Source organism: Lutra lutra, chromosome 6, assembly GCF_902655055.1.
Source record: "Lutra lutra chromosome 6, mLutLut1.2, whole genome shotgun sequence".
Classification (NCBI taxonomy): domain Eukaryota; kingdom Metazoa; phylum Chordata; class Mammalia; order Carnivora; family Mustelidae; genus Lutra; species Lutra lutra.
The window spans coordinates 92,804,996-92,830,899 of NC_062283.1; the positions used below are offsets into that span (position 1 = coordinate 92,804,996).

The 25,904-nt window shown below is 36.8% G+C and overlaps 1 protein-coding gene across 1 annotated transcript; it reads right to left on the reverse strand.

Annotated features, from left to right (window-relative positions):
• Nucleotides 1–4,053: 4,053 nt before the first annotated feature.
• On the reverse strand, nt 4,054–24,722 carry NMBR (neuromedin B receptor). Its single transcript, XM_047734315.1, has 3 exons — nt 23,508–24,722; nt 7,522–7,870; nt 4,054–4,887 (listed from the first exon to the last, which is right to left on the reverse strand). Exons 1-3 carry the CDS (start codon nt 23,963–23,965, stop codon nt 4,486–4,488), a joined length of 1,209 nt encoding a protein of 402 aa, XP_047590271.1. The 5' UTR covers nt 23,966–24,722; the 3' UTR covers nt 4,054–4,485.
• Nucleotides 24,723–25,904: the final 1,182 nt, after the last annotated feature.

Sequence of the window (25,904 nt, forward strand, 5' to 3'; positions counted from 1 at the left end):
TCTCAGAAATTTAGTGGAAATATTTCCTGTGTGTGCAATGAAGCCAGTAATAAAATATTAATAAATGGAAAAATTATATTTGTTCAAAATCCATTAACTGTTTTACAGCTCTATACAGTCACATAAACATTTAAGACATGTTCTAACAAGAAAATAGTCAAATAAAATGTGTTTCCGTATCAAAAAAAGTTCCATTAATTTTTGTTATTTTTCTTCTTTTTTATATATCATGCACAAAATAGAGAAAGAAATTGGGGGCAGAAATTATGGACCTATATTTTTATATATGAGATTATTTTTATAAAAATATTCAGATGGAGATGCCTGGGTGTCTCAATCAATTAAGCACCTGACTCTTGATTTCGGCTCAGGTCATGATCTCTGGGTTGTGAATCAGGCTCAGTGCTAGGTGTGCTAGGTGTGGAACCTGCTTAAGATTTGCTCTCTCTCTCTCCCTCTGTCCAGCCCCCTCCCCAAGCGCTCTCTCTCTTAAAAAAAAAAAAAAAAAAAAAAAGTTCATATGGGTGACACAGAATTTAAGCTATTACTCTTATTCTAGAATGAAAATGATAAACATAAACTCAAAGACCCATTTGTTTTTGTACACCATCTTCAGGTAACTTCCACATTCCAGGGAAGAAAACATTCTCATGCTTATTTCTAACTTCCATTCTGTCTTCCAATAAATTAACTGAATTCCAGATTCTTGGCAGTATCGACCAGAGATAGAACGCATGAATTTAAAGTCAGATAGATAAGAGCTCTACAAGCTCTTCCATTTTGCCTAGCTGCTTATTTACTCCAGTTTCTTTATCCATAGAATGGGAACCAGCATAATGCCCGCCTTTTGAAGCATTCCTATAAAATATGGGATCTAGCACATCATAAATTTTTAGTGAATTTTGTTACTTCACTACATAAAGAAAGATAACTTTTAAATACAATAAAAGAAGCTACTCTTATTGAATGCTTATTATTATGCCAGGAAGCGTTTGAGTACATGTTTTACCGAATTTAACCCCTGCAATACTGTGAACCCATTTTACAGAGAAGACAATTAAAAGAGAGCGTTCTCGGGTCCCAAGCATTGCAAAGATGCTATCATGCTGTAGTTCTTCCGAAATACACCTGTTTAAAGAAGAGATTAACACAAAAGGACATTTATCTACATGAAAAATCATAATTGGCTGAAATTTGCCTCCATTATGGTAGATATTACCACACTAGACATAACCTTTTTCCTAATAGTACCTTGAGATAAGATACTACCAAATGGAATTATACAAATCAAGAATCTTATTACCTTTTCAAAGGTCTGTTTCACTCTGTTTATTTTAACAAATTTGTTTTTTCATTTTGTTCTACCTCTAACTAATATGCATAATTACTTTGATTTCTTTCTGTAGTTTGATTTCATAGATAAACTTAGGGTTTACTTCTTTTATTTTCACTCTCTGGTAATAAAAACAGTCTTCAAATGCCCACCAATACCTACAAATAGTTCAAAAATAAATATGTAAAGCATGTACAAACTAAACATATAAAATCCAACCAAGGCCAAAGCTTGAGCTCTATTTTAATACAAATTCAATCTCATATGTGTGTGAGAGTATGTTTGTCTGTATTAGGCATGAAGTTTTGTTTGACTTGCAAAGTATATGATAAAAGTAAATATTAAACATTTGCCCTCATCATGGTGTATATAGAACATATGCTAATATACCAATTCTCAGGTATCTATTCCAAAGAAAATGTCTGAGAAAATGTTGCAGTTCACAGGACTTCTTGAAAATGAGAATCATTATTATTATAATTAGGATTATAACCCAGCAGTGGAGCACAACAGCCAGGTTCAAAACAAAGCTTGCACAGATAATCTTCAACCTGCTTAATTTATGAACAGAGTTCTAAATATTGACAGAGGCTCCAAACTTCAGGGCTCAATATTAAGAAATTCTGACTCTCAGAGCGCCTGGGTGGCTCAGCGGGTTAAAGCCTCTGCCTTCGGCTCAGGTCATGATCCCAGGGTCCTGGGATGGAGCCCCACATCCAGCTCTCTGCTCAGCAGGGAGCCTGCTTCCTCCTCTCTCTCTCTCTCTCTGTCTGCCTCTCTGCCTACTTGTGATCTCTGTCAAATAAATAAATAAAATCTTAAAAAAAAAAAAAAAAGGAAAGAAATTCTGACTCTCAGTATTAACAGCAACCAGAAAGGAATTTTTTAAATGTAGCCAATAAAACAAAAACTTAATAAATAAAATAAAAGGCAGACAAAAGTTTGATAATATTGATAATATTGTATGATCAGACATGTGGCTACTGTTAAAATTCTTTGTTTAAAGGAGGAAAACTGGAAGTCTGGTGCTATCATTATTCCATTAGTGTCATTAGAGAAAAATATTTTTAATGAAAAAGTATAAATTTAAAAATTTTTCTAAAATATCTCCTGAAAAAATGTTTTCCATTCCCGAAAAACAAATCAGATAACAGATTATATAAAAATGTTATTTTTGTAAACTTTAAATTCTCGGGACTTTATAAAGATGTTATGTATATCCCTTTAGCTTCATATATACATATATATATAGTTTCATACATATATAGCATATATCTCATATATTTGTGTGTATATATGAGAAACATATATGTGTGTATACATATATATATATATATATATATATTTGCATATACCTTGCAATATTCTTACATATACTTCTAATACATCTACCATCACCTTAATGCTAGAAAAGAGAAAGATTGTACGTGGACCAAGGATTACCCTTGTTCTTTAGATTTTAATGGATGAGGCTTAAAACATTTAAAGACACTCAGAGTCCATGAATAATTTTTGTGTAATATTCTTCACCTTTGTGGTGAGCAGATCAACAAGTTTTGCAAAGGTTAAAGACAACTAATTGAGATAAAAGAGAATTACAACTCTGAATTGTGTTGGAATAATGGTGCATGCACTGTGGTGAAGCATCTGGATTTAGATCTCACCTTGCCCACAAGACTGTGAAAGTCCTCTTTAATAGCTTCCTTAATAGTTCTGATCTCAATTTTCTAATCTATAAAATAAAGATAATGAGAGGACATATTTCAGAGATGAATTTATCATGAAGTGAATAAAGTCTAAGTTCAGTGCCCTGACAATATGTGATTGGGTATAATTGTTCAAAATTTGCAAAAATTTTGCAAAAAGCTTTGCAAAAATTTGATCTTTCTCTTTTGTATGTTATGGTTTATACTGAATATTAAATTAGATAAATAAAAATGATAAAGCTTTAGGATTATGACTAGAACAGGGAAAACCCTTGATTAATGTTCATTACCATTATTATTATCAACCACCATAGACAATTTGCTTGTGTTTATTTTTCCCATTGCTGCATATGATTGAATATTTCATATCTTAAATAGTATGGCTTAGGGGTGTTTAGGAAAGAGCTTAATATATTAACAGAGTTTTCTATTTACCAAATTCGGAAAAAGAAATGGTATGAAATACATTAATTCAAATGTTAGACTTACAGATACAAATCTAAGAAGGGGTAGCTTTTAGAATTTAATCAAGGCCATGTTTGCATTTTGGTGAAATATCTAAAATATTTATTCGGAAAAAACTGGTACTATGCAGAGTAAACGTGCTTAAATGAGATTTCATACACTTGTCAAATTGAACTCCCCAGAATTATACTAATCTTATTGTATCCATACAGAAACATCTACATATTCAGGGACTTAGCAATGTATAAAAAAATGGCCATGCCATTTTCTAAGACACAGTTTCGGAACATATGATAACTATTTCACAATCATAATGTAAAATCAATCATATTCATATGATACCTATTTTACTATTCAAAATCAAATGTCCTCATACCTTTAATCACACACCTAAAAGTTACAGACATAAGCTATCTCTATAAATTATGATTAATTACACAAAGAATCATAATAAATAAGTATAATGGACTCGTGATTAAGCTCTACCTTTTGAATTTTCTATTTTATTTAAACAAAGGAGATAAATACATGCACTGCTTATGAATAAAATTCACCAGGAAATTTGTTTATATTATAATATTGTATTTCAAATAATAGGAGTTTGACTATTACCCTCACTGAATCATCAAGTCAATATAGGAATTCATTTCATGCTTCAAGATAAAACAAATTTAAGATAAATACATTAGAGTTGGCTCTAACAACAGCATAAATTCTGAAGCAATACTAATTTATACACATGTAGAACTGCACCTTGATGACTTTTAATGTGACATGTATATATTTTTCTATGTAATTTAAAGTCCTGTTCAGAAAAGAATGCTAGCTGTGTTTGTCTTGCCTTTTCTGAGTCAATCATGAAATCACCTCATGAATTAGCTGAGCAATAGTAAGAATGAGGAAGTTGTTTCTTTCTGCTCTGCTCAGTGGAGATAGAAAGGTGAGTAAGTTTAATTCACATAGTGAGTTGAATGGCTCAAATCACAATACCATTTCCTGCTTCATGCTGTGCCCATTTAGTAAAACTGAATTGGTCATCATGTTTTTAGCATTGCTTTTCAGAGATGTCATACGCACTGCAGAAGAGCTGGGAAGGTAGCTGGTTGATCCCTCTTGATAGGACTTCCTCCCACAGCGGAGCTGGCTGTTGAAATGCTTCCTGAAGCTTTCACTGAGTAGATAAAGAGCAAATGGATTGACACAAGAATTGCAAAAGCTCAGAACACGGGCAACTAAGGTGACAATCATGTGGCCTAGAGATGGGTCAATCTCATTGTAATTGAAAGACCTATACATGTAGAGAATGTGATTTGGAAACCAACAGAAGAAAAAGCAGCCCACGAAGACTAGCACAATTTTAGCCAGGCGCTTCCGTGTCTCCATCTGCAAATACAAGGAAACAGTTCCACTGGTTAAAATGAAAATGGAACCACCCACACGCAAAACATCATGATGCAAAAAGTAAAATCTACCATGGCATGCAAATGCATCTAAAAACACAAAAATTATTTTCCTCATCAAAGTGATGATTTCAACAGTTTGACAAAGCCTATTTTGGTCACTATACCCTTTCATCTAAAAATATTTGACAGCCTCTACAAGACTAGATGATAAATTATTAATAAATAGCTATGTCTTCATGTTAAAACTGTGACCTATAAAAATTCTTATTTTTTTTAAGATTTTATTTATTTATTTGACAGAGAGAGATCACAAGTAGGCAGAGCAGCAGGCAGAGAGAGGAGGAAGCAGGCTCCCTGCTGAGCAGAGAGCTGGATGTGGGGCTCCATCCCAGGACCCTGGGATCATAACTTGAGCCCAAGGCAGAGGCTTAACCCACTGAGCCACCCAGGCGCCCCTCTCTCTTATTTTTAACTACTTTCCTGTTGCTTAGTCTTCTGTGTTCACTTTAAATATAAATCATTAGTTTGTGTTAAATCCACTAAATTAATGAACCACACAATATACTTAAGATCAGATTTGTTTTAATCAGGGTAATTGAAATACAGCATGACTTTTTAAATCCCTATTCCACAAAAAACAAAACAACAAAACAAAACAAAACAAAAAACCCAACCTTGAGATTTAAACTTCTCACTCACATAAATCAAAACCTTCTGATATAACTATCAATCCTATAAGTATTACTATGTTAGATTACATTTAAAAATAAAAATATATTTTTTTTCTTTTCTTAAACTTCACATAATGCATTTACTGTTTTATAAGAAAGCCTTCAGGAACGTGACAGACAAAATTCAAGTATTGGAAATAAATCTTTTTAATATAAAAATCATATTCTAACATCTAGAGTTCAAGGTTTAGCTCATATTTGTCCTGCTTCCTTAAATATTTAAATGAGGCAACATGAATGTGAAAACTTAATTTATCAAAGGATATTGATAGTAGGAAAAATGATATTTCCTGAGCTAAAACTATTGATAGTGAATTAGAATATGCCAAAGAAAACCATAGTGAGTGGTGAACCAGGGAAGCAAATAAAGATGCAGTAAAGAGGAGGAAAGAAATGTGGTACCCCAGATGTGTCCCGGTGGTATGAGTTAAGCAACCTGGGAATATTAAGAAACTCAACCGTGAAATTTAGGTTATGAAGCAGTGTCCACCCTAGCAGGTGGAACATGGGTGGAACAATCTTAGGACAGCCTATACTTAAAGACTCAAATGCACAGGTTGGCTATTGACATTGAGATTACTTCATAGCTGATAACATGCCTAGCTACCCAGCCAGAGTTTATAAGTCCCAATAGAGAAATTCACAAAAACAAGGCAAAACTAAGGCCATTTTAAAAAACAAAACTGGAGGTGGGAGGGTAAGAGGAACTCAATTTTAGAAACCAAAGCAAAAACTCAAATACTCAAATTGAGATACAAATTGGATCAGAGAGCAAAGGAAAAAGTGCATTGAGCCCATGACCTGAAATTTTTTTTGTTTCAATGATGCTAGATATTTAGATAATAAACCTATTAACTTATCTATAATTACTTTAGTGATGGTTGATTTTTTTGGCTTTTAAAGAAGTTGGATCTCTGATGTTGATGACCATCAATAAATAGAGGCCACTTTCCATGCAAGAACTCTCTCGAGATTCTGCTGTTGTTGAAGTGCGCAACGCCCCAGTCCGTAGCTCCATTTACAACCTAGCAAATTTTAATGATCTGCCATTCAACATGGCTTTAAATTGGTGAAGACCTAACCAAACCTCCCTGTACCTACAAAATTCTTTGGAAGAATTTCCTCTCTGAGAGTCCACAAAAGCACAGTTTGAAACTCTGTCCCACTAGACAGTATTTCCAGCTATTTGTGGATTAACATAATTTATTTTACCTTAAGTTAGTATCTCTGTATATTCCTTAAGGAAGAAAGACTGCGTAAGGTGCATCTGTAATTTTTAAATTAGCATATGATTTTTATAGGACAAGCTATAAAGTTGAGTTAAAGAAAGTATGACTTCAGCGCCAGCCACCTCTGGATCACTCTCACCCTTGTTCTCTGCCTTCTGTTCCCACAGCCCCATTCTGGCATCCTATCCAAACAGCATCCCCAGTTCCCAGACGGTGTCCTACAGTCCTTTCCTGATGAATCCTTCTCCCAGATTTTCTGTCATCCTTAATGGGCTAATGGGAGGAGAGACAATAATTAAATAAATTTATACTTGAAATTTTAATTTTCTGGTTCATGTTGTTTTTTTGCATTAACATTTACAGGTAAGGAAAAGCCTTCAAAGACATTAAGTTTTAACAGCTCCAGGCCCAGATGGCAGATAAGCTGGGCTTCACTGGACCTCTACAGAGCTGGAACATGGCCACATATCAGAGGTGCCTCCCCTCCTCCTCCGGGAACAGCATCCCTTCTAGTCCAGGCTAATGCAAATCCAGTGCACTGTGACCCTGTTCTAATTTTCACAGTACTGAGAACCCATGAAACAGAACAGAAAATAGCAGTTAAGGCATCTGACCCACACACCCAGAACACACACACACCCCTACCAAGCTTACCTGTTTTTTAGTATGTTCATTGTATTCTCCAGGAAGATTATGTGCACTTTTAATTAAGGTCTTTGCAATATGATAATAATAAACGCTAATAATAGCCAGTGGAATGAGGAAATAGACCAAGAAGATGAGCACTGAATGAATCTTTGGGTGTAATTCATCTGTCTGAGGGTAAGGTATACACGCGGTGAAGTTGCCATTTTCCAAGCTATCAATGCGCGTCACTTCTGAAAACACGGCTTCTGGAACCGCCAGCAGCAGGGAGATCACCCAGATCCCCACCACCTTCACGCAGGTCCACACCACAGCCCCGGAGGTCTGGATGTCCATGGGGTTGACAATGGCTCTGTACCTGGAAAGACAACATGCCTCACATCACTCCCTTAGAGGAAAAATGTAAAGGGAAGGAGAAAGAGAGAGGAAGGAAAGGAGGTAGATGAGGAGAGAAGGAAGGAGATGCTACTTGCTAATATTCCATACTTGCTAGCTTTTTTGTAGTATATGGAAGACTTCGTATCTCGCTGTCAGTCTGTCTGCAAGTCATTCCACTGCTTATTAGCACAGAAGACAGGAAAGAGAAAGGGAAAGATTTTAAACAATCATTCCCCAAATTGCATTAATTTGCTTACCCCTTTCACAAGTCTTATTCTAAATCAATAATACTACAAAGTACCATCATTTATTGAATTTTTGTATTTAAATTATTACATTTTTAAAAAAGTTATCATTACCGAAATGGCTATAATATACAACAAACCTAAATTACAAAATGACTACAAAATAATGTTACTAAGTTCTATCTCGATACTCTTCTTCAGCTTTTGAGCCTGAGTCTCCCAATTTTTCCTGAAGACATCAGTAAATCTTACAGACTAATCTAAACAGGGATTTCTGACATAATTCAATCATAAGAACTGTAAGAAATGAAGATGAAATAACAGTTTGTCTTTGCAGCTCAAATTTATTTTATGTGGAGACCTCATGAAATCCTCTCTTCCTATTTAAAATCATCATAATCGTAAAAGGAACCACACTCCAGGACACAGGGCTTAATCCAAATGGCTAACTCAGTCACACACTTTAGGGTAATAATAATGCAAACAAACCAAAATTATGTGTGAACATCAAATTATTTATATTTTTTTCTGAAAGTATTTCAGCTCCAGTAAACCTAGAAGGTAACATGATAATGGTAAAAAGTGATTTTAGTCAAACAAATCTGAGCCATTGTCTTATCTCTGATATCCTTTGGAAAATCACTTAAGATCTTCTTCATCTATAAGGTGGAGATAAAAACATTTCTCTCAAAGTTTTTGATTATAAAAAAAGGAGAGAGCATCTACTACCGTGACTGCCAATTAGCAGATATTAACCATTCCATGACTCTGTACATTCTCCTTATTTATTTTTTTTTATTTTTTTTATAATTTTTTTTAAGATTTTATTTATTTATTTGACAGACAGAGATCACAAGTAGGCAGAGAGGCAGGCAGAGAGAGAGAGGAAGGGAAGCAGGCGCCCTGCTGAGCAGAGAGCCGGATGCGGGGCTCGATCCCAGGACCCCAGGGTCATGACCTGAGCCGAAGGCAGCGGCTTTAACCTACTGAGCCACCCAGGCGCCCCATAAAAAAAAGGAGAGAGCATCTACTACCGTGACTGCCAATTAGCAGATATTAACCATTCCATGACTCTGTACATTCTCCTTATTTATATTTGAGTTAGTCTGGTGTTCTAAAAAATTCAGAATATTTCAAGAACCATAATAAGCAGGTAAGATCTTCTGAGGTCCTCTGAAGCTGTTTCCCATTGCCTGCAGAAGAGGAACAGCTCCCAGCCTGAAGGGAGCCTCTCTTTCTCCTTCCTAATTTGTATCAGATGTCATTCCCAGGCCCTCAATAAGAGAAGATCCATATTTTTATCTAGAGTCTTCCCATGTATAACAAGAAACGTATAAATTTTGAAGTAGAACAACAGCAAAGGGCCTTGACAGCAAATTAAATAAAGTAGCATACGTAATGCATTTATTTTACCCAGACTTTGCACATGGCAGAACACAGTAGGCATGTGTTCCCTCCCCATTCGGCTTAACTGGATGTTCTTAAGAAACTAAAAGGAGAACTACAATCAGTAACTAGAATGAGCTGTTTTTTTTTTTTATTATTATTATTAGACTAATATATTCAAAGAGGTTTTTGTTTTGTTTTGTTTTTTGTTTTTAATCAGAAAGCACTACAAGCCTATAAAGAAAAATAGAAGCTCCTGATTTCATTTCAGGTCCTGCTCCTGGGTTGAACCAATTTCACATCATTACCTCCATATGTCTAAGAAATGTCCTTCTGCCACTGTCTCTTGAAATAAATATTATAGACATTTGCTCTCAACATCCTGTTATGGAATTTGAAGACTTTTCTCTCTTATTTCACCTTTATTCCTCACATTGCCAACTTCCTGATTTAGTATGCTATATTAAATGTTTATAAAGTAGTCACTATACTGTTATTATGGCTAAACAAGTATGTCACACTGCAAGATTAAGTAATATATTACATTTTCTTTCTTTTTTTTTTTTTTATTTATTTGACAGACAGATCACCAGTAGGCAGAGAGGCAGGCAGAGAGAGAGAGGAGGAGGCAGGCTCCCCGCTGAGCAGAGAGCCCGACGTGGGACTCGATCCCAGGATCCTGGGATCATGACCTGAGCCGAAGGCAGAGGCTTTAACCACTGAGCCACCCAGGCGCCCCTTACATTTTCTTTCTTAAACATGTCTCTGACTTATCTAAAGTTGCTACTTGATCAGTTTTGTTTGCATAATTTTCCATGTTCCTGAATTTACTTTTTAAAAAAAAGTTCTTCCACTACCTTGTTGGATAATTGGAGTCCCAGTGCTTGAATCTCAATTGCTCTCTCTCAGTCTTTTACTTTAATCAGCTCATCTACACCTTCCTTTTGGTTTTACTTTCTTTTTTTTTTTTTTTTTAAGATTTTATTTATTTATTTGACAGAGAGAGATCACAAGCAGGCAGAGAGGCAGGCAGAGAGACAGGAGGAAGCAGGCTCCCTGCTGAGCAGAGAGCCCGATGCAGGACTCGATCCCAGGACTCCGAGATCATGACCTGAGCCGAAGGCAGCGGCTTAACCCACTGAGCCACCCAGGCACCCTTGGTTTTACTTTCTAAGATACTTTACTAGCTTTAGCTTTCATTCTTTCTTCTGACTTCTTAAATTTCTGCTATCATATTTTTAATTTCTAGAAGTTCTTCCTAGTTTTCAAGTCACTCTTTTGCATAGTATACTTTTCTTATGAATATAAGTTCTTATTATATGTCTATGGAACTAATTCAGAAAAAATTTTTTTCACTTCTCTTTCTCATATAGTTTCAATAATAGTTAACAATAATAACAGCACAATTTCTCCAAAGTTTCAAGCAAAGAAATTTTTTTTGTCATAATAAAATCCAAGTGAATAACTATTTAGAAGTAAGAAACCTAGTGGGAGTATAAGACCTGGGTAGAGAAGGCCCTTCCAACAGGGTCGATTACTGGTCATGTATCGTGCAAGGAAGGGAAATAGACTTTGGATCTTTCCCTAAATGATATACATATAATGGAAAGGGGAGTACTGTTCCCTTCACAGAGTCCAGTAATTATATTTTAGTACCAATAAATATCATTTTCACTGTGAATCCATTTTTTTCTTTTTGTATGTTCAGTTGTCCCTCTTTGCTTTTTTTATTTTTATTTTTTTTTAAGATTTTATTTATTTATTTGACAGGCAGAGAGATCACAAGCAGGCATAGAGGCAGGCGGGGGTTGGGGGGAGCAGGCTCACTCCCTGCTGAGCAGAGAGCCCGAAACAGGGCTCCATCCCAGGACCCTGAGATCATGTCCCGAGACAAAGGCAGAGGCCCAAACCACTGAGCCACCCAGGCGCCCCTTTTTTTATATTAATTGCAAGCTGTTCTTGAAATTCATGGAAATATAATTAAAATAGTAAAACAAAATAAACAAACAAACTAATACATTCAAAGACTTTTATTTGTTTGGTTTCTTTATGCTAGAATTTCTCCTCAAAAGTTAGATATCTACTACCTACCAATTAATATTTAAGATCAAAGTACAAAAAGCTGATGGTAAATTCTTTTATACATGGAGGAGATGAGAAAAGACCAGAGAAGTTTTGGGGGGCGGTGATGATTACTAAAAATTGATCAATTAGCTAGCTTTCCTTGTTAGATTGTCAGAAAACTCAAAGAATATTCCGAATTTTCCTTTGTGGATTTAAAAAAGAGGAAAGTCAGGGGTGCTTGGGTGGCTCAGTCAGTTAAGCGTCTGCCTTTGACTCAGGTCATGATGTCAGGGTCCTGCAATACAGCCCAGCATCAGGCTCCCTGCTCAGCGGGGAGTCTGCTTCTCCCTTTCCCTCTGCCTCTGCCCCTGTCTCTCTCTTTCTCTCTCTCTCTCTCAAATAAATAAGTAAAATTTAAAAAAAAAAAATGAGGAGTGGGAGGAAAACAAACATCACTCCCCTGCCTTTATTCCCACCCCACATCTAACCAAATAAACATAAAGCATGTTAGGGAAACCATGAAGAGGAATGAAAGTTATAACTCTTTCATTCTGACAAGATTGCCCTAGTAGAACCAGCAACAGATCTAGAATTCTTGGTTTAGAAGTAAGAAACCTAGTGGGAATATAAGACATGGGTAGAGAAGGCCTTTCCAACAGGGTCGATTACTGGTCATGTCCTGCAAGGAAGGGAAATAGACTTTGGATCTTTCCCTAAATGACATACGTGCAATGGAAAGGGGGAGTACTGACAGTTCTATAAAGCCAGAAATCACAGTTTACAACAGATTACTGAAGTGTCATTATTAGTACTTAAATATCACATAATTGTCAGAGAGTAAGTTTTACATTAATGTTTCATGTACATACATCTTTGAAAGGTTAAAAAGTCAAGCAATACAGCACAAATTAGTAACGACATGTTTAATCATCCTTCCTTTAAATATTTATAAAAATGTAGGAATGAAACTGTCCCTCAGTATGCAAACTATCTCATTAAATTTAGTAGCATAACACATGTGTGAAAAGCAATATTTTTTTTCTTTCAGATAGTCTCAGAAAGGTATCTTTAATGGAAAACTAGAAAATAATCAAAAGGGATTAAAGAGAAAAAAGGGATTAAAGAAAACATAATTATCATTCATGTATTAAATATTTTTTAACATTTTATTTATTCATTTGAGAGAGAAAGAGAGAGACAGAGACAGAAACAGCACAGAAGGAGAGGCAGAGGGAGAAGAAGAAGCAGACTCTGCACTGAGTTGGGAGCCTGATGTGGAGCTCTATCCCATGACCTGAGCCAAAGACAGATGTTTAACCATCTGAGCTACCCAGGTGCCCCTCATGTATTAAATATTAATAAACAGATAGGTTTCTTCATTAATTTTTGTTTTGAATCTTACACTTATCATATCTGTGTATAGTCTAAATTTAATGTAAAGGGTAATAGACTATAATCATATTACAACATATGTAACAAAAATTAGATCATTTTAGCTTGTATAAAGTCATCTCAATATCTCAAAGTCTCCATCTACACATTTCTGTAAACCTACTAGTTGCATTATCCATAGTTTCTTTTTTTCCTTATCCTTCTTTCATTAGAGGCCAGCAAAGAGTTTAAATGTGAACAATCTGACAATGGAGAGAAAGATACTGTGGAAGCAGGAGAAAGAAAATTTCAAAAAATATAGACCCTCTGTGTCAAATACCTCTAAAAACAAAAACAGAAACCTCCTTTTGCTTACTGTTGGATCTCAAGTGCAAAACACAATGCCTGACCCATAGTAATTTCTCAGTGAACATTTGTTGAACTAATAAGGAAATGTGGTCTGAGCCCAAGGAGACCACTTTTTTAAAGTATTTTTGGTAGAGTGTAGTCTTTGGTTATCACGTTAAGGGGAGAATGGATGTTAGAGATGGATATACAGACTAGTCCAGTGATGCCCAAGCTAGATCAATATATTCAGAATCACCTAGAGCTGAAAACAGTATTGGGTTTCTCCCCAGACACTGGCACAGAGTCTCTAGGATGTAAAAATGTGAGTTTCTGCATTTTACTAAGATTTTCAAATGATTCTATATATAAACCAGGTTTAAGAAACCACCTTTTAAGAAGATTGACTGTGGCCATGAGCATCTTTCCACAAGACCCCCATGAACTTGCCTGATGCAAAGGACATGCATTCATCAGTGGAGAGTATCGGGAATCCAGTGAAAGTTCAGTGTTAGGAATTAGAGGCATGCCCTTTACAATATGTCACATCATGCTTGCTTTCTTTCTTCTTTTCTTTTCTTTTTTTTTTTTTAAAGATCTATTTGTTTGTTTGAGAGAGAGAGAGAGAGCGCGCGTGCACATGTAAGCAGGGGAAGGGCAGAGGGAGAGGAAGAGGGAATACTCAAGCAGACTCCCTGCTGAGCAGGGAGCCTGACCGCAGGGCTCCAGCCAAGGACGCTGAGATCATGACCTCAGCCAAGGACGCTGAGATCATGACCTCAGCCAAGGACGCTGAGATCATGACCTCAGCCAAGGACGCTGAGATCATGACCTCAGCCAAAATCAAGAGTCAGCCACTTACCCAACCAAACCATCCAAATGCCTCACATCATGTTTCATTATTTTTTTATTTAAACTCAATTAGCCAACATATAGTATATCATTAGTTTTTGATATAATGTTCAGTGATTCATTTGTTGCATATGACACCCAGTCCACACATTTTAAACATATTTATAGCTTGTAGCAGTAAAGCTTATTGTGAATAAAATTAATAAATTTATTGTTTAAAATTATCTATTCAAGATCATAGAACAGAATGTCTAAAACAATAATCTTTTTAAAATAGTGTAAGGAAGTGGGATGTAACTTTGGAAAGGATGAGAAATATCAGATTCAATTACAGAGGCTCAGCAATTCCTTTTGTTCTTTATGTTCCCCCCCATCAATTATTTTGTTTTTAACCCATTTTTAACCCATGATTTAAGGGGCACATGGGTGGCTCAGTGGGTTAAGCCTCTGCCTTCGGCTCAGGTCATGATCTCAGGGTCCTGGGATCAAGCCCCACATTGGGCTCTCTGCTCAGTGGGGAGCCTGCTTCCCCCTCTCCCTCTGCCTGCCTCTCTGCCTACTTGTGACCTCTTTCTCTGGGTCAAATAAATAAACAAAATCTGTTTTTTAAAAAAGTGTATGATTTAAATGACATATGAAAGTGTCATAAGAAGAATGACAATGACAAATCACGTTAGTGAAGGCAACAGGTTGGAGCTAGCCAGTCTATGATTAAAGGAATTGGAGAAAGCCTATAGAAGGTAGAGAGCTCATTCCCATTAATTTTTCAATAGGCTCATTTTGTTCTCCACTTCAGTGCCTATTATCTAATAATTAACTGCATATGTGAATACATATTGGTTTGAATGAATGGGTTATTTGTCATCCTGACACATAGTTGACATAAGTAGTTATACAGCTACATACTAGTTAAAAATGCTTTCATATTAATTATGTCATTTCACAAAATAATCCTGTGCAATAAAATTAATTGAAGTACCCATTTTACAGAAAAGATCATTGAGATTAAGGGATCAAATGAGGTTGAAATGATAGCCAGTAGGCAGATGACTCAGGATTCACACGAGACTATCTTGTGACTTCAGAGTCTATATTTTTTTCAGTTTATTGCACACTGCAGATACAACTGAAAAATTAAATGCTTTGTCTATTCTACTAATTTTTAGACATTTGATTACTTTGTTCTTTGAAAGTCAGTGGTATTTTTAGGTGGAAAGATGACTTATGTCTGTAATCACATTTTCTCAATTTAATGATCATTTTTTTATGGGAGAAACTAAGCCTCAATAGTACTAGCAAGTAACATTTCATACCTTTTTAAAGATATTATTTATTTATTTATTTGACAGAGAAAGAGAGCACAAGCAGACAGGGCAGCTGGCAGAGGAAGAGGGAGAAGGAGGCTCTCTACTGAGCAGGGATCCAAATGACATGGGGCTTGATCCCAGGACCTTGGGATCATGACCTGAGCTGAAGGCAGACACTTAATTATCTGAGCCACACAGGTGCCCCCATTTCATATTTCTTGAGTCATCTCTAAAAACTGTGCTTTCATCAAATCAATGTAAATACTTACAGTCATCTCTAGGTCATGGTCTAAAAATCTAAAACTGGTTTCTCGTGAGATGTTTAATGCTTGGTTGTCCCTTAAAATGTGATTCTCTTCCAAAAATTAATTTAAAGTAAATCACAATTATTAAAATTTTCATTTTCAAAATATTCCCCCCAAATTTCCACAAACAATAAAAGTAAGGAAGGTCTACACTGAAAGTTGAAAAAAATATTCTTAATGAAAATCTGCAGAAGACAACAATCAAAACCTAATGGCAAATAGATAAATCAAGGGAAAGGCTAGGGATAAATAAATGGTTAGCATTTATTCTTGTTCCCATTGAAGATCCATGAGTAACTGGAAATAGAAAATACTGCCCAGAACCTCAATAAATCAGTGGCATTCACAAAGATAGACTATGAACCTAATAACAATGAGTATTTTGTATCAGTAATTAAAACAATAAGTTAAGAGACAGCTCATTAAGTTTGAACCTAGCAATATTAAGCTGGTTCATCACTTTGGAGCCTGGATTAAAACTGAAAATAACATTGATCATACAAAAACAAATAATAATACGGGAACAAAAACAACAATAAAAAAGGAAATGTAATGAAGATATGTATTATTTTATATAGAAAATAAACAAATGAACTTTCCAAATACCAGTTGTCAGTATATTTGGGATGTGGGTAGAGTTCTCCATAGAACTAAAAATAATATGGGGCGCCTGGGTGGCTCAGTAGGTTAAAGCCTCTGCCTTCGGCTCAGGTCATGATCCCAGGGTCCTGGGATCGAGCCCCGTGTCGGGCTCTCTGCTCAGCAGGGAGCTTGCTTCCCTTCCTCTCTCTCTGCCTGTCTGTCTACTTGTAAACTCTGTCTGTCAAATAAATAAATAAAATCTTTAAAAAAAAAAAGAACTAAAAATAATATACTGGCTACATAAATGTTATCTAAAATCTATATATTGATTCAAAAGTAAACATAATAATGGAAAGTAAATACACAAATATAGCATATATCTTGTACTGAATATTGAATCAACTCTTTCCAGAAGAGAATCATCTGTCTACACCTCACACCAATATCAACTTTTCTAGAAATACAATAAATAAACAAGTCAGGATTAACTAAAAAACTTTAAGAACTTATTGAATGGAATATTATACAACCACAATAAAGGATGATATCATGCCATTTGTGACAACATGGATGGACATAGAAGGTATTATGCTATGAGAAATAAGTCAGATTGAGAAAGATAAATACCATATGATTTCTTTCATGTGTGGATCCTGAAAAGCAAAACAAATGAATAAAACAATAAAAAAGTAGAAGCAGATCTACAAATACAGAAAATTAGCTAATGGTTGTCAAAGGGAAGGGAGGTGAGGGGATGAGAAAATGGGTGAAGGAGGGTGGCAGATACAGGCTTCCAGTTACATGGTGAATGTCATAAGAATAAAAGGAACAGCATAGGAAATATAATCAATGTTATCGTAATAGTGTTACATTGTGACTGATGGTAGCTACACTTGTGATGAGCATAGAATAATAGAGAAGCTGACTCACTATATTATACACCTAAAACTAATATAACATTGTATGTCAACTATACTCATTTTAATTAAAAAAAAAAAAAGAACTCGAAAATGAGAAAATAAAAACGCAATTAAAAATTTTAAAGACCTTAGAGACTGGTCAACCCTCCTGAGGAATCAGCAACTGGAAGAACCAAAGTATATTGTTATTTTCATTCCGGGAATACACAAACAGGAACTGTAAGGCTGGGACAAATAATAATAAGGAAAGTGTTGTTGAACTTCATTGTCTGACCTCTTGGCTTAGCCAGAGCAGATGGGCCCCTATTTAAACGTAACATCACAGGCAAAAGACTGACAGGTACATCTTAGAGCATCTTTATTTCCACTGATAAGTGGGCCAAACAGAATCAGTGTAAATTTTTAACTGAAGACTTGTCTGAGATGTTGCAACATGGAGTAGCAGAATGGGTAGACCCTCAGAGACAGAACTCATCATCCAGCTGCCTCACTAATATAAGTGTCCCTTCTCCTCTTTTGGTCTTTCTCTGCTCAAAACCCAGGTAGGGAAATAATAGGATCCTAGCTGTAGTCCCTCAGCCCTACCATTGAAGACATTATTCTTAATTTGCAAATGAAGAAAATAACTGCATTATGAGCATGTGTTTTGCACTATTTTATCATCTTCTCCAACTAGAACATTTGAACCTAACAGATGTAGGACTAGCACCCACATGCCTGGTGCGTTCCTTCGTATTTACAGTGTGTCCCAAACATTTCAGATCGAGGTGGATGAATAGCTTCAAAATAATCTTCAAAAACTATAAAGTCATGTATAAATTATGGCAATAGTGTGAATATTGTAAAAATTATCCAGTACCTCCAATGTGGTATTTAGAGTCTTTCTAAAGAGAAGGGAAAAAGGACATAAGATAGAAGCATTTGACTTATTGGAGTCAAATATTTGACTTATTGGAGTCCAATATAGCAACTTTTGTTTAACAAAAAAAAATATTCAAATTAAAAACCAATAAATTAAGTGCAGGTTATAATTTATCCTGTTTTATGACTATATAAAAATAACACTGAGCACTTGTAATGGAAAAAAAAAAATGTCCTTTTTGCATTGGCAGCCAGAAAGCTTGCAGACAAACATGTGACTCACATTTTGTGGTAGTATAAGTCACCATATAGTCTTCAACTTTTTATTTTTCCTCTACCTGGGTTTCCTCCCATTTTTATTTCTGTTGTATGTTGTTTGTATCTTTATTTTTAAGCTCCCTTAAATTCTTTTGGAACAACTTGACAATAAGAAAGCCCTCACTCTGATAAAATGGGTTATCAGGGCAAGTGGGGAATCTGAACTCTCCAGAAGAGTTTAGAAATACACTAAGAAATATATAATGTCAGTGCAGAGAAGAAAGGGCTTCTCACATGCTACCCAGGACTCCAGACCAAAGGATCACATGCTACCCAGGGCTCCAGACCAAAGGGGAAAGCATCTGCAGGCCGGCCAACTGGTTAATGAGTATCTGAGCTTTGGTCCCAGCAAACAGATTATGGCATTCCTCCCCCCACTCTCCAACCCCCTCCCCTGCCCCATCACTGGATTGAGACCACTAAAAATGTTTCTTACAGCCTAGGGAGTATAGATCCAGAACCTACATTTGATCTGTTCCACTATCTTAACAAATAATTATAATGAAGAGAATATCTGTTTGCATTGGTAAAATATCCAAATAATGTTAATGATTCAAGGTTCATACCTAACAGACCAGCTCAGTTATGGAATTAAATATGATTATTTCAACAAGCAAACAGAAGTTTGAAATCATGAGTATTTTTTTAAAGATTTTATTTATTTATTTGACAGAGAGAGATCACAAGTAGATGGAGAGGCAGGCAGAGAGAGAGAGAGAGGGAAGCAGGCTCCCTGCTGAGCAGAGAGCCCGATGCGGGACTTGATTCCAGGACCCTGAGATCATGACCTGAGCTGAAGGCAGTGGCTTAACCCACTGAGCCACCCAGGCGCCCCTGAAATCATGAATATTTTAACACTTTAGTCAGATTTGGTGCAAAATTACTTTTGCTTTCAATCCAATATTGGCTATTTAATATTAGAAAAACAACATAATCCAATACATTAAATTAATATTAATCTCACCTTTATTATTTTATAGATTTTTAATATTTAATTTATAAATGCATTTTAGTTAACACATAAAAAAAGAATAAGAATTGTCTAGTTTTACATTTGTAAATACATAAAATTATAAAGTTTGCAGTTCAGCACTAGGAATCTGAGAAATTTTTCCTGTAAAAGAAAAAGAACTCATTCTTAAAAGCTATTTGCATTTTAATTAGGGCCTTTAGAGGCCGAAAGGTCTTCAAGAATCACAGAAATTACATTCTAAGCTTGGAAATGAAGCTACTGTATTAGATAGTGAAGGAGAGTTCTACAATGCCAGCCATAAGCAAAGTACATTTATGAAACTCAAACTACTCAGTGTCACAGCACACATGTAAGTGTGTGTGAGAGAGAGAGTGTGTGTGTGTGTGTGTGTGTGTGTGTGTGTGTAAAACTGTTAAAAATATAATACCACAGAGAGACTATGCAAGTGTCTGTAATTAACTATTTAATATGAGCAAGCAAACAAGTACATTTCCAAAATACAAAAAAATTCATCAAGATAAAAGTAGAAACCAAACAAAAGTCACCACTCTCACCCTCCTGGATCATACTGTTATCTCCTTGACCCACTCTGGCTGTGATATGGCTCTGAAGCACATCTACAGTGGACAGAAAGGAACTTTCCAAAGGATGAATCAGTTGAAACTTCTCATAAAAGTTTGGAAAGCCAAGGAAATAATCTTGAGTACCAAAAGTGTCACCCACACAACCCTTTGGCCCTAGTGATCAAGGTGATTTAGGCACCAAGGTAGACTCATAAGAATTATATTTCTTATGTCAGTCTCTGCTCTAGAACACTGAAGTCCACATCACATTCAGTATGCTTTCTGAAATAGAATTATCTTTCTCTTCCTTTTTCTACATCACTGTGATCTCTACTTCTAAACTCTTCTCTCTTTTCTAAGCAAAGACATTCAAGCCATCTCATGAAAATAGGATATCTGGTTTAACAAACAATTGAATTTAAAACTTGTCTAAAAACCCTACTAACAGGGTTTTGAGTTTTGTGTGTATGTGTGTGTTTTGTTTTTTCTTTGTTTTAATGTTCCTGTTGCTACAACTACTCTTTAATTTTGACTTTGAGACATTTATTTTACAATCACATTTATGATGTTCTGTTGCTTTTGTTGAATCTAATGAATCAGCTTTTGCAATCACATTTCCTTTTTTACTCTTGGGTGCTTTGTTTCAAACTGAATTTTTCCAACTATTTAGGAAAGATCATTAATAATTTCTTACTATTAGAAAAGCAATAACAGGGGCGCCTGGGTGGCTCAGAGGTTTAAAGCCTTTGCTTTTTGGCTCAGGTCATAATCTCAGGGTCCTGGGATCGAGCCCGCATCAGGCTCTCTGCTCAAGCAGAGAGTCTGCTTCCTCCTCTCTCTCTGCCTGCTTCTCTGCCTACTTATGATCTCTGTCAAATAAATAAATAAAATCTTTTTTAAAAATTAAAAAAAAAAGAAAAGCAATAACATGGCTTAATGTGAAGAGTATGGGCTTTGAATTGAGCTCAAATGCTAGATCCATCTTATTATCAGATCATGAAAGTGTTGCTTAATTTCAAGACTTATTTTTCTTTAGTTTAAAATAGTAATAATAGGGGCGCCTGGGTGGCTAAGTGGATTAAGCCTCTGCCTTCAGCTCAGGTCATGATCCCAGGTTCCTGGGATCGAGCCCCGCATCGGGCTCTCTGCTCACCAGGAAGCCTGCTTCCTCTCTCTCTCTGCCTGCCTCTCTGCCTACTTGTGATCTCTCTCTCTGTCTAATAAATAAATAAAATATTAAAAAAATAAAATAGTAATAATATTAATACCTACTTCATAGTGTTGTGAGGGTAATAAACTCACACACAAAAAGTACAGTGCTAAGGGAGATTAGTATTCTATTTGTAATCAAATTGTACAGGAAATCAAAACATTTGCTTAAATAAAATATGAGGAGATGAAGTACTTATCAACATGTGATTACTATGTTCTGGAAGAAAAGTACACATGTAGACAATATCCAGCAAAACATTTCCAAACCACTTTAATTGAATATTGGAATGTATGGGTCATTTCATCACTAGTGATTTCAGTTATTTAGTTTATATTTCCCAAACAAGCACTAAAAGGCAAAGTAGAACCTGGACCAAGTAGAAAAGGTGACCCACTTTTAATTATCCTTAGTATAAGTCGTTGCGCTTCATTTACAGAGTACCTGCCACACATAACAAACTGAAAAAGTCAGTAAGTACGTGAGGAATAGCTCAGCTCAGTCAGAGCCAATTTACCTGTGGGTCTCCATGATAATAGGTTGAGAAAAATGGCATGAAATATACTCAAGCCTTGGATTTTGCTACTTATGGAAATAAAAGCACAATGATAGTAATTTTAACTATTGTAATGATAGCTATTCATTAAGTTTTATTCTAATCATTAAGTAGAACTTTTTTAACTTTCTAATTAAAATAGGTCTGATAAGGAAGGGCACCTAAATGAAAAAGTCACATTTTAATTATAGGAGTCAAAGAAAACTTCATAAAAGGTAATAGAAATGGTGTCCTATTAGCAAGATGAGGTGCATAATTTACCCGAAGGCACCTATTTTTATAGGAATGTGGTTTTAAAAAGAATATGACACAACCCAAAAAGTCAATAATATTTGGTTTAAAAAGACAGGAGCTCTCTTGGGGCGCCTGGGTGGCTCAGTGGGTTAAGCCGCTGCCTTCGGCTCAGGTCATGATCTCAGGGTCCTGGGATCGAGCCCCGCATCGGGCTCTCTGCTCAGCAGGGAGCCTGCTTCCTCCTCTCTCTCTGCCTGCCTCTCTGCCTGCTTGTGATCTCTGTCTGTCAAATAAATAAATAAATAAAATCTTTAAAAAAAAAAAAAAAAAAAAGACAGGAGCTCTCAACTCTCCAGTGATTATTGTCTTTCCTTCAGTGAAGAAGAGCTCTTCAATGCCAGAGGGATGGAGGGGTATTATTGCAAATACCAAGATATTTAGATGGACTCATTTTCCATTAATAACAAGATGTAAATTAAAGAAGAGGAGAGTAAACACCTTAATCATCCAAGTCCAATTGTTTGTCTAAATAGCATAAGTCCATATCCTATCCTCAAGGGAATTAGACCAGGGTTCCACGCATAGTTGCCTAATTGGACATTTCATCACCATCCTCATCCAGACATCCTTCCTGCTTAAATGCCTGAAAGCATAATCATAGAGAGACTGAGGTAGGGGCACTGAACCAGGAGTCAGCTGACCTGGATTCTTCTCTCTGTTCTGCCAGTGAAATTTACATTCCCTGGGCCTCAGAATCTTCACCTAGAGAATGACACGGTTGAACTTAGCTGATCTGCAAGGTAGAATAATGGTCACTTCCCCACAATTAAAATATGTGAAAAATAGATTTGATATCAAAAATCTATTTTTACAGCACCATTTTAAGACACTAAAATTTGGTACCTACCTGTTGGGAATGAGGGGGTAAATCACTTGACTTGAGGTATTAAATCAAAAATGTGTAGTCATCTGTCTGAAGAGCACTTACTATTGTAGTTGTTTGACTTCAAATAAATAACAGGATTTAATTAATAAGTGTAAACGATATTTCCCCATATTTGAAAAAACCTCAAAATCAAACATTTCCCTAATATTAGGTCAGACATTCTTACCTATCAGGTTATTAATTTGGGCACACAGAAAAGCTTCTACATGGTAGTTTCACTGTTGCCCAATTATTCTATAGCTTTTCTACGAAATAGATAATAAAGATTTCCAAAGTGTTTGCAGGGGAGGAGGAAGACCAGGATATGCACTTTTAAAACTACTTTCAAACTAATGCAATGTTAATTATTTTAAAAGTAATAATTTTGTTATATACATTTTTTCAAGCTTCACAGCTCAGTTCGCGTTAACTCCTTTTACTCTAATTCCCAGATACACTCTCCTTCTCTCCTTGCCCATCCCCAGCCATTCCAACACCACCCCACCCCCCCACCCCCCCCACCCCCCCCCCCCGCCAAGGGGCACTCCTCCTCCTCTCCACCTCTTTTCCAGGCCACACCACCACCACCTGCGTCCTCACCTGTCGGCGCTGAGGGCAGTGAGAGTGAACACGGAAACTCCCACGGAGGTGAGCTGGATCACCGGGATCAGTTTGCAGCCCACCTTCCCGAACATCCACTCGTCAAAGAAGTAGCGCGAGGCATCCACTGGGACGCAGGTGAGCAGCAGCAGCAAGTCCCCGGCGGCCAGATTAGAGATGAAGATGTTGGGGGCGCTCCTCATGGCGCTGTTCGTGATAAAGATCTTCACCAGCATGATGTTGCCCAGCAAGCCCACGGTGATGATGAGCAGGTAGAGGGACGGGATCACGCAGCGGATTGCGAACTTGGCGCTGGTCCCGTCGGAGGGTGGCAGGAAGTCTCTCTCCGACACTCCGGGGACCAAGTCTCCCGGATTCTCCTCCGCGGTCTCGGAGAGGTTGCAAAGAGACTTGGGGGGCATGTTCTCCTTTCCGGGAGAGTCCACTGGAGTTTCCATGCGCCCTGGTGCCCTGACAAGTGCACCACACACTTGGGCTTAATCAATTTCCCTCTCACAGGGGCAAGTTTACTGCCTGAGGAGAGCGAGTCACACTGCCACGTCCCAAAGAGGACCGGGCCTTGGTGAGAAGTCTGTCCACGCTCAGGTGCTTCACTTCTGGAAGGGGCACACCGGAGCCTGCTGGCTCCAAATTTAAAAAAAAGAGAAAAAGGCAAAGCAGTTGCGTCTTTGTTCTAATCCTCAGTGGTTTATTTTCCTTTATAGCTAGCGGAGAACAGTCCTGCTGTGAACAAAGATTTATCCGTCGGGAATTAATAAAAGTACCTGCCCAACAGTTCGCGGGGACGGGAGGAAGTCCTCCTGCCGCTGCCCAGCGAACGGCAGCTGAGACGGTGGGAATAGCAGACGGGCGGCGGGCACTTTGCTCTTTCCACAGCTTTGCTCTTGTTCTGCAGTTCCTACTGAAATGTGTGGAACTGGAAGGGATCTGAGTCCTCTCTTTCACTCGCGCCCCTACATAGTTCCATCCTTACCCGCCTCCGAGCGGGAGGAGCCCCAGACCGTTGCCAAACTGCGAATTCAGGAGCTGAGCTGGCAAGGTCCCTGGCATCGCAACACTCAATTTAGGAAAGAGAATGAGTGACAAAGGATGGAGCAAAGAATGGAATTCCTTCCCCACTCTTCTTTCTTGGCCCATTTTTTTCACCCCAAATAAGGAAGCTCTTTCCAACAGCTGGCGTATTAGTTTACAACATATTTTATTGAAATATGGTATGCATAAGTCCACGATTCCTAAATGTACAGCTTAATCTAACCACCGCTCAGAACCTACAATGTAACCATTATCCCTCGCAGTGACTGCTATTTATTCTAACTTTTAGCATCTAAGATTAGTTTGCTGCTTTTGAGCATGTTATAAACTGAACCATAAAGTATTTAATCTTGTGTCCAGTTTCTTTCTCTCAAGATTATATCAGTGAGACCCCCTTGTGATTTTGTGTGTAGCATTTTTTCATTGCCACAGAGTATTCCAATATAAACATGCCACTGTATTTACCCCTTCTAATGTTGACATTTGTATTCTTTATGATTTTAGCTAATTTGGACAATGTTTCCATTAATATTCTTTGCCTGTCTTCTGATGCACATTTGAATATCAGGTGTAGATTTTTTTTTAGATCACAATGGTTGAATATGTTCAACTTTAGCAGAAATGAACAATTTTCAAAGTGAATTCTAACTTTTTTTTTCTTTTGGAAACTTGCTGGACAATATCTACTAAGGTTGAACATACGAATGCCTATGACTGAGCAATGCTTCCCCTAAATATACACTCAGTACACATATAATACACTATTTTTCAGTCTCAGTTATACAAGAGAGTGATTCAGCAGTTCCATACATAACTCAGTGCTCATGATAAGTGTACTCTTTAATCCCCATTACCTTGAAAACGCTATTTTATTTTATTTTAGTTTAGTTTTTAAAGATTTTATTTACTTATTTGACAGAGAGAGCTCACAAGTAGGCAGAGCAGCAGGCAGAGAGAGAGAGGAAGCAGGCTCCCTGCTGAGCAGAAAGCCAGATGTGGGGGCCAGGACCCCTGAGATCATGACCTGAGCCAAAGACAGAGGCGTAACCTACTGAGCCACCCAGGCCCCCAATAACGCTATTTTAAATAGTGTATTCCCAAAACCAAAATGACTTTCCAAATCAACACCATCTGAGTTTAATGTAAATTTCTCAGAAGTGGCACAGTTCTGAAGTTAGCTAAATAACACTCTTTATTAGAAATGACATTAGGCTGGTTCTTGGTTACTAAAGAATAAAATTGTGTGATAAAAAGAAAATTAGTCAAGAACTATCTACAATGATCTAGCCATAAGCTGATGAAATGTGCCAACCCATTTCTAAAATGTAAGCAATTGTTCAAATA